Here is a 10,592-nt window from a genome sequence, read left to right as displayed (position 1 = left end):
TTTTTTTTTTGTATATATATATATATATATATATATATATTTGGTTTTCTTTGTAAGTCTTAGTAAATTATAAACATAAAAAAAGCACTGGAAGATCTGGCAATACCTTAAATGGTTTGAAGTAAAAAAATATAATTATGAATTATAAATACAATTGTTTGCCTGTGAATGAATTATTTACAGCAAATATTTAGAAACAATTAGGACAATCAAATTATCAACATGAGATGCTGATTTAATTCATCAATAATCACAAATATTTGCTGGGAATTTTTCCTCCCTCCTTGACCAAACCTAGATTTTGTCTAAAAACATTTGAATTAATTCATTTTGCATTTGAAAATAATTCAAAATGCCTAAATCAGAATTTTTAAGAAATTTCCTTTTAGGTAAAAAATAAAAAACAAAACAATGAAATGTCATTTAGACACCAATTTTGAAAACGTTTAAGTTTCATTGAAGTATGTTTTTGACTAGATATTTTAAATCAAATGTTCACTCAATCAGTAGCTTTGCAGCATGTCAATAAATACAGATGCAAAAGAATACAAAGCGTCCAACAACTTTCCAGATTTCTTACTGAGATCGAAGCAGAGCGAGATCCTTACCGTCTTCACTCTGCATTGGTGAAACAGCTGAAATGTTAATATTCATCCTAGCTGTGAAGGGTTAAAAGGCCACCGGTTCAGAACATCAGTGTGAGGTTTGTGTCAAAGTTGAAATCAGTTCATCTGAAGCACTACTCGTCTGTCTTGGCCTCCATCTCCTCGGCGTCGTCGTCTCCGTCCACCTCTGCGTTCTCTCGCTCCAGACGCTCGAGCTGTCGCTGCAGTTCGGTCTCGTCTGTGTCCGTCACCACTTTGGGCTGAAGACAAACATCATGCATGAGAATGCAATCGGAGCAAATACTTTAATAAAATATGCTTATATATTGAATTGGATTTTTGGACTCGCTATATATGTATGTATTTAATTTCATCCAAATTTTCTATTAAGGAAATACATAGTTTAAGAAAGCATTGCTTCATATGGTGTTCAATGCATCTGGAAGAATAAAAAAAAATACTTATAGAATTATTACTCTTTTTACACTCTAAATATTCTCTATAGTATTTTTGTTTTTTTCTACTCGCTAATGTATTAGCTAATTTTAATTAATATTATTTTAATCAATTTTTGATGTATCTGGAGGTTTTTTTGTTTTAATAAATTTTTTCTACTTACTATTTACGACTTTATTTTAAAGCTTTTATAATAAATGTAATGCATTTATTTTTATTTTCATTTGTATTTTGTGTGTATCTTATTCGTATTGAATTATTATTTTATGTATTTATTATATCATATAATCATATTTTCTTTTCATTTATTTTTTTCACACTTTTTCTGTCAATTTGGTCCCCAGATGTCAATTTGAAAACCCTACTGTATTCTGTATATTGTGAATAATATATTGCATAATGCATGATGAGAAACATTCATGCATGCGAATGCAATTAGAGCAAATACTTTTATACACTGTGCATATATTACGTTCTATTTTTGGTGTCTTTTAAAGAGATATAAACTCAAAAACAGTGCAGGAAGATCAAGTGTATTTCTGAATTGCCTGACCTCCATCTGGACATTGAAGACTCCTCGCTTCTCCTCGATGCGCTCCTTGATGGCGGTCATGGCCTGGTGGAGCACTGACAGACCCTCGGTGCGCTCCAGTGTGGTGGTGGTCATGACGTATCGCGGCGGTGCGATCAGGTTGATCTGAAAGGAAAAGGACACAGTTTTAATCACAGAATCTGCAGCAGATGAACCTGCAAGAGCAGAGTTTAAAGGAAGCTGATCGCACCTTGATTGGCATGGCCTCTGTGGAGCAGTTAAGCCCCGCCTTCAGAGCGTCTCTGACAGCATCAATGCCTTCATATCCATAACACGCCACCTCAATGTCTGTCCATGGGATAAAGCACACATCAATATATATATATATATATATATATATATATATATATTAAAAATTTCCTTTTAACTAAGTATTAATTTTAATCAACTGTTTTTATTTTAATCCATTTTATTATAACTAATTCAATTGTATTTATTTCAATTTGTTTTCTCCTTTGAAACTAAAAATTGTTCAAAAGGAAAGCAATTAATGAAAAGCATTGCTTCATACAGTATTCAATGAATCTGAAAGAAATGATTTGTATATTTTTATTTTTAAGTAATATTGTGAAATATTAATACAAATTTCTATTTATTATTATCAGTGTTAAAATGTACATATTTTAGTTGAAAAACTTTTTTTCTAGATTCTTTGATGAGAAAAAAAGTTCAAAAGAATAGCACTTGCTTAAAAGTCTTTGTTAGTTTTGGGTCAATTTAATGCATGCTTTAAATAATAATAATAATAATAATTAATGACCTCAAAATTTTGATCAGTAGTATATAGATGATATTTCTCTTCTTCAAAATTACTGAAGCCTTATAGATTTTTTTTGCATTTGAAAACATTTGAAAATGTAGAGAATATTTGAAAAGAAAAGTAAAAAAAAACATAATAAATGAATATACATTGTACAATATATAATATACTGTGTATATTTATTATACATATATAAATTCACATACACGTGTATATAATTTTTTTTTACATATATATATATATATATAAAAATATCCATATTTTATATATAAACAAACATCTTTTTCTTAATCACATGCATGTGTCTGTATTTATATATACATAACAAATATACACAGTACACATATATAGACAAAAACTTAAATTTTGGATGCAATTCATTGTTTGGCGTCATTAAAAATAAAATAAATTATTATTAATAAATTATTATTAATACATTTTATATATATATATATATATATATACAGTATACACATATATATATATATATATATATATATATATATATATATATTTACATATATACATATACGTATATACATATATATATATATAAATATACACACACACACACACACACACATGTCTGGTCAGCTATGTTTGTGGGGACTCTCCATAGGTGTAATGGTTTTTATTCTGTACAGACCGTATTTTATTTCGCCCTACACCAACACTACCCCTAAACCTAACCCTCACAGGAAACTTTCTGCATTTTTAGATTTTCAAGAAACTTCATTCTGTGTAATTTATTAGCTTGTTTACCCGTGGGGACCTCAATTTAGGTCCCCACCGTGACACAAGGCCCCATTAGTCTGTGTGTATTCAGGTTTAAGTCCCCACCAGAATAGAAAAACAAGTACACACACACACACACACACACACACACACACACACACACACACACACACACACACACACACACACACACACACACACACACACACACACACACACACACACACACACACACACACACACACACACACACACACACACACACAATGACCTGCACTGTAAAAAGTGCATCATGTTTCTCTGATAAATACCTGCTCTGATTTTGACCGCTTGTGGAGTGAGGCGTCTGTTGATGTTGTCGATGAGCACGTTCCTCTCCTCCTCCGTAAGATCCAAACCATCCAGGATGGAGGGATCACTGGAAATAAAACAAGAAAGAAAATAAGCCAAAGGTTTTCATGTTCACCTGAAAGTCTTCCTGAGTTTAGAGCTTGAACACTCACGACACGGCCTGCTTGAAGACGTCGTAGGCGCCGTATCCAGGTTTCTTGTACTTCTCGTCAAACACCCAAGCGGTTCGCTGGAACAAACTCTCCAGCTGTTCGTCCTTGGTGTACTCCAACACTTCAGCCACATGCCGTAAAATACTGTACACCTGCAGCACAACGACCACAACATCTTCAAACCACAATGACCAGATGGAGGTCAGACACTTCAGAAATACACTTCATCTTCCTGCACTGTTTTTGAGTTTAGACCTCTTTAAAAGAAACCGAAAATATAATGCAATATATATGCACAGTGTATAAAAGTATTTGCTCTAATTGCATTCACATGCATGAATGTTTCTCATCATGCATTATGCAAGATATTATTTACAATATACAGAATACAGTAGGGTTTTCAAATTGACATCTGGGGACCAAATTGAAAGAAAACAGTGTAAATCTTTTTTTAATAATTTTTTATTTTATTATTATATGATAAAAAATAACCTAATACACACACACAAAAATCAATTCATTTTACTTCCATTTTCTAAAAAATGCATACTCACGGTTTTAGATTTGGTGAATTTATCCTCACACTTGATGGCTTCTTCCGGAGACACTCTTCTCTTGGACAAATCAATGTATCCTGAAGAAGAAAACACCTCGAAATGGTCAAAGTGAATGAGAACTGTCATTTTGCAGAATTACATTTAGATATGCACATGTTGCATTAGACTAGACCAACAACCAATCACACGCGTTATGTTGAGCTTATGGATGCAATGGCCAATCAGAGGTGTTCCAATCCAGTTAGTCAGCGATCACAACACACGGTTTAGTTTGGGCAAAGTCCCTTTAAGGCATCTCATTTCACTCGGTGGCTATCATCTCATCTCCTATCTCATCAAATTCTCCAATTCAGCTGCATCCAAAATTGCATACTTCCTTTTTATATAGTATGTGAAAAATGGTATGTGAGGCACCTAGTATCTCCAAATTCATATATTTCCAAAAAACAGTAGATGACCTACTACTTCCACCTGGATTCTGAAGAGAATATTCGATGGACACTTTAGAGCAGAGTACAGTATGTCTTTATTGTCCACCAGAGTGGAAACTCTTCTTTGGCTCAACAATACATACAATAAAATGGCCTTTTAGTGCCATGTTGAAAAAAAAATCTAATATTACGAGAATAAAGTTGAAATATTACGATATTAAAGTTGAAATATTACGAGAATAAAGTTGAAATATAATGAGAATAAAGTTGAAATATTACAAGAATAAAGTCGTAATATTACGAGAATAAAGTTGAAATATTACGAGAATAAAGTTGAAATATTACGAGAATAAAGTTTTAATATAACAAGAATAAAGTTGAAATATTACAAGAATAAAGTCGCAATATTACGAGAATGAAGTTGAAATATAACGAGAATAATGTTGAAATATTACAAGAATAAAGTCGAAATATTACGAGAATAATGTCTAAATGTTACGAGAATAAAGTCGTAGTATTACAAGAATAATATTACGAGAATAAAGTCAAAATATTACGAGATTAAAGTCAAAATATTATGAGAGTAAAGTCGAAATATTACGAGAATGAAGTCAAAATATTTCGAGAATAAAATAGAAATATTACGAGAATAAAGTTGAAATATTACGAGAATAAAGTGGAAATATAACAAGAATAAAGTTGAAATATTACAAGAATGAAGCCGAAATATTACAAGAATAAAGTCTAAATGTTTCAAGAATAAAATCGAAATATTACGAAAATAAAGTTGAAATATTACGAGAATAAAGTCAAAATATTACGAGAATGAAGTCGAAATATTACAAGAATAAAGTCGAAATGTTTCGATAATAAAATCAAAATATTACGAAAATAAAGTCGAAATATTACGAGAATAAAGTCAAAATATTACGAGAATAAAGTCGAAATATTATGAGAATAAAATCGAAATATTACAAGAATGAAGTCGAAATATTACAAGAATAAAGTCTAAATGTTTCGAGAATAAAGTCGAAATATTACGAGAATAAAGTCAAAATCTTACAAGAATAAAGTCGAAATGTTTCGAGAATAAAGTCAAAATATTACGAGAATAAAGTCAAAATATTACGAGAATAAAGTCAAAATATTACGAGAATAAAGTAGAAACATTACGAAATATTATGAGAATAAAGTCGAAATATTACGAGAATAAAGTCGAAATATTACGAGAATAAAATCGAAATATTACAAGAATGAAGTCGAAATATTACAAGAATAAAGTCGAAATGTTTCGAGAATAAAGTCGAAATATTACGAGAATAAAGTCAAAATCTTACAAGAATAAAGTCGAAATGTTTCGAGAATAAAGTCAAAATATTACGAGAATAAAGTCAAAATATTACGAGAATAAAGTCAAAATATTACGAGAATAAAGTAGAAACATTACGAAATATTATGAGAATAAAGTAGAAATATTACGAGAATAAAGTAGAAATATTACGAGAATAAAGTAGAAACATTACGAAATATTATGAGAATAAAGTAGAAATATTACGAGAATAAAGTAGAAATATTACGAGAATAAAGTTTAAATATTACAAGAATAAAGTTGAAATATTACGAGAATAAAGTTGAAATATTACAAGAATGAAGTCGCTATATTACGAGAATGGAGTTGAAATATTACGAGAATAAAGTTGAATTATTACGAGAATAAATTTGAAATATAACGAGAATAATGTTGAAATATTACAAGAATAAAGTTTAAATATTACGAGAATAAAGTTGAAATATTACAAGAATAATGTCTAAATGTTACGAGAATAAAGTCGAAATATTACAAGAATAAAGTCGCAATATTACGTGAATAAAGTTGAAATATTACGAGTATAAATTTGAAATATTACGAGAATAAAGTTGAAATATAACAAGAATAAAGTCGCAATATTACGAGAATGAAGTTGAAATATTACGAGAATAAAGTTGAAATATTACGAGAATAATGTTGAAATATCACAAGAATAAAGTCGCAATATTACGAGAATAAAGTTGAAATATTACGAAAATAAAGTTGAAATGTTTCGAGAATAAAATCTAAATATTACGAAAATAAAGTCAAAATATTACGAGAATAAAGTCAAAATATTACGAGAGTAAAGTCGAAATATTACGAGAATGAAGTCAAAATGTTTTGAGAATAAAATAGAAATATTAGGAGAATAAAATAGAAATATTACGAGAATAAAGTTGAAATATAACAAGAATAAAGTTGAAATATAACAAGAATAAAGTTGAAATATAACAAGAATAAAGTTGAAATATTACAAGAATAATGTCTAAATGTTACGAGAATAAAGTCGAAGTGTTACAAGAATAAAGTCGCAATATTATGAGAATAAAGTTGAAATATTACAAGAATAAAGTCAAAATGTTTCGAGAATAAAGTCAAAATATTACGAGAATGAAGTCTAAATGTTTCGAGAATAAAATCGAAATATTCCAAGAATAAAGTTGAAATATTACGAGAATAAAGTTGAAATGTATTGAGAATAAAATCGAAATATTACGAAAATAAAGTCGAAATATTACGAGAAAACAGTCAAAATATTACGAGAATGAAGTCGAAATATTACAAGAATAAAGTCGAAATGTTTCGAGAATAAAATCGAAATATTACGAAAATAAAGTCGAAATATTACGAGCATAAATGCAAAATATTACGAGAATGAAGTCGAAATATTACAAGAATAAAGTCGAAATGTTTCAAGAATAAAATCAAAATATTACAAAAATAAAGTCGAAATATTACGAGAATAAAGTCAAAATATTACGAGAATGAAGTCGAAATATTACGAGAATGAAGTCGAAATATTACAAGAATAAAGTCGAAATGTTTCGAGAATAAAATCAAAATATTACGAAAATAAAGTCGAAATATTACGAGAATAAAGTCAAAATATTACGAGAATAAAGTAGAAACATTACGAAGTATTACGAGAATAAAGTAGAAATATTACAAGAATAAAGTCAAAATGTTTCGAGAATTAGTCTAAATAAAAGATTTTATTCTCGATTTCTTTTGCCAACGTGGCACTAAAACACCATCGTAATAAAAAGTTTAAAAATTATTTGATTAATTTGTTATCATAATATTGCAGCTCTGTTAGTTCAAGTACAGTTTATTGTGGACAGCAGTTTAAATTAAGTCTTCTCTTTGACTGAAGGAAGCTGTTAAGGTAGAACAGCACACTCTCACCCTTCTCTTTGTCCACTCTGATGACCACCACACACTCGTTGCGTCCGATGCGGATGAGTTTGTTGATGGAGCGGATGCGTCTGCGGGACAGTTCGCTCAGCAGGATCATGCCCTCGATGTTGTTGTACTCCAGGAGACTCACATACGCACCCATCTCAGCGATAGAGTGGACGTTCACCATCACCACGTCCTCCACCTCGGGGAAGCGGTGCTGATAAAACCTACAGCTGAGGCCCGGCATCTCTACACAACACAATACAGCAGCAGCTCAATAAACTAGAATGTCGAGGAAAAGTTCATTTATTTCAGTAATTCAATTCAAATTATGAAACTCGTGTATTAAATAAATTCAATGCACACAGACTGAAGTAGTTTAATTGAATTGTGATGCTTTGGGCTCACATTTAACAAAGACCCACTTTGACTTGAGAGGTATTTTCATTTATTTTGTGTTGAATTTTTTGTATATTATAACCATTCATTTAATTTAAAATGATTTCCATCTGATTCCATTAGTCTAATTTAATATACAGTCAATTGTTTTTTAAGTGAGGGAAGCCCATTCTAAAACTTAAAAGCTATATATTTGCATCTATAAAGAACCAATTTATACTGTACAAAAATAAATTTATATTAGAATTATTAGAGTTATCATTTTTGTTCAAATCATCTTTCACTATCAGAGTTATTATAAATAAGAAATGTTTTATAGTATATTTAAAAAATTTGTTTTATTAAAACCACTTAAATATATATATCTATATCTGTATCTATATATAAACTGAAGATTTAACTAAATTAAAAATGGAAAATACAAAAATAAAAAACTGATTCAAAATATTAATAAAAATTATAATAGCATCACAGTTAAACTGACATAATACTACTCACTACAGTACACTACTGTGAATTATTTTATTTCAATTCATTTTTATTTATTTTAATCAGTTGTATCATTTATTTTTTACTTGTATTTATTTTAATGTCAACATTATTTTTGTCCCAATTTTATTTGTCAATATATGCTCTTACTATTTATTTTAATCTTATGTCAATTATTTATTTTATTTTATACTTTTAACTTTGTACAAAAGATGATTCTCAGCTATTTTATGAAAGATATAACAGAATGATTTGATATACTACTGTACTTTATGGAACGTGTGAGATATCTATAAACTGTATAATCGATCAGTTGTGATGTTTATTGATCAGTCTGCCAGTGAAGCTTTAAGAGCGCACGCGTTGCATGATGACTGACAGCAGTCATTCAAACCCTCATTTCATCTCAAACACGAGCTCCACGTGAGCCCAAAGATCACAGAAGAGCAAGTAACTCACTCCCACCTGACACGTGTCACAATCGGCCCACTTTAGACCCTTTTCCTCCAGAAACTATAGTTTTCTGCGAGCGAAAATTGAACCTTCGATGCGAGAAAGACACAGCAGGATGTTGCGTCACCGCCGTCAATCAAACTACAGAATAAAAGTCACGTGTGCATGTATTTTAACCTGTTAACTGCCACCTGCCCCTTTTGGGCCGATTACGTTTACTTCACTATACTACAATTACATTCTAATCTAATTATGACAAACGTTATCGTTGCAAAATATATATTTTACCAATATTTTTTGTCAAAAATTATGTAGGAAAAGTAATAGATTCATTTATTGCAAGAGTGCACCCCAAAACCTATCATAATATGAGTTCTGACCTTTGTCAAAAAAAAGTCTTCTTTGTTGCCTTTTTCTCTATCACACTTTAGAAATCGCTATAAATTATATATCACTTGAAAATATAAAATCTCAAAATTTATCCTTTGAAACCCATTTTAAAATCAAACATTGTACTACCATGAAAATGGTACATCAAGATTATGTTATAAAATGTTTTCAGTCATGAATTATACAAATTTAGGTTTGGATCATGCATTTTCAAGTCTATGTTCAGGTTAAGAAGAAATTTCACAAATAAAGTTGTATAGAAACAGATTCTTTAAATATACGGTTGTTATTTTTTTCCAGGCCGTTATGGCCGTGGACATTTTTTTTTTTTTTACAGAGTAAAATCATCTCATATCCACCGATAACACATGAAATAAGAAAAGATAACGTCAAAAAGCAAATAAACAAATAAACAAATAAATAAATAAAATTGATTAAACAGTAAGCAATCTAAATTATCTAAACGTTCTATTTATTTTTAGGTAAACCAAATACATTTCATTATTGTCGTTACTGCTGGGCGTTATTTACAACTCAACCAAATCCGCATTATTTTTTTTAAAATAGTCTTTACTTTTTGACAAACATTTTACTTTGTTTTCAAAACTTATATTTTCCCGAAAAGCAAAATTAATTTATTAATCTGTTTAACAAGTAATATATATATATATATATATATATATATATATATATATAAACCATCATATATTACCTTTTGTAACACTTACTCTTTTATATATATTAGATCACAAAATAAGAAGCTTGTAAAAATTCTAAAGCTTTTTACATTTATGTAACCGCATGTATTCTTACATAATATGTAAAATGTATTTTGTTGTTGTTTTTCTGTTTTACATGCTTTAAAATTTACACCATTGCCTAATACTGTTGCCTTATATCTGTATGTGATAGAACTAAAATAATAATAATTAAAAAATAAAAGCATTATTTTGAATGTGTTATGTACACGCC

General features: G+C 29.4%; 2 protein-coding genes across 4 annotated transcripts in view; one reads left to right on the top strand and one right to left on the bottom strand.

The window, feature by feature from the left end:
- Positions 1 to 10,592, top strand: part of LOC113068554 (gephyrin-like) — a 1,122,288-nt gene that overhangs the window by 231,963 nt on the left and 879,733 nt on the right. The gene's annotated exons all lie outside the window — the stretch shown is intronic.
- LOC113068590 (eukaryotic translation initiation factor 2 subunit 1-like) lies at positions 215 to 9,362 on the bottom strand. The gene is made up of 8 exons (XM_026241369.1): positions 9,243 to 9,362; positions 7,896 to 8,138; positions 4,206 to 4,285; positions 3,652 to 3,803; positions 3,460 to 3,566; positions 1,844 to 1,941; positions 1,615 to 1,758; positions 215 to 865 (listed from the first exon to the last, which is right to left on the bottom strand). Exons 2-8 carry the CDS (start codon positions 8,134 to 8,136, stop codon positions 740 to 742), a joined length of 948 nt encoding a protein of 315 aa, XP_026097154.1. The 5' UTR covers positions 8,137 to 8,138; positions 9,243 to 9,362; the 3' UTR covers positions 215 to 739.

This window comes from Carassius auratus, linkage group LG45M, assembly GCF_003368295.1.
Source record: "Carassius auratus strain Wakin linkage group LG45M, ASM336829v1, whole genome shotgun sequence".
Taxonomy (NCBI): Eukaryota; Metazoa; Chordata; class Actinopteri; order Cypriniformes; family Cyprinidae; genus Carassius; species Carassius auratus.
The sequence above is the reverse complement of the archived record's forward strand: the minus strand, read 5'-3'. Positions and strand labels throughout refer to the sequence as shown.

Excerpts from the sequence above, each read along its gene's own strand:
- LOC113068590 (XM_026241369.1), bottom strand. The coding sequence starts at position 8,136 with ATGCCGGGCCTCAGCTGTAGGTTTTATCAGCACCGCTTCCCCGAGGTG. Across the intron at positions 3,804-4,205 it reads AATTCACCAAATCTAAAACC|GTGTACAGTATTTTACGGCA; the intron begins GTGAGTATGCAT and ends GTTGTGCTGCAG. Across the intron at positions 1,942-3,459 it reads AGCGGTCAAAATCAGAGCAG|ACATTGAGGTGGCGTGTTAT; the intron begins GTATTTATCAGA and ends TCCCATGGACAG.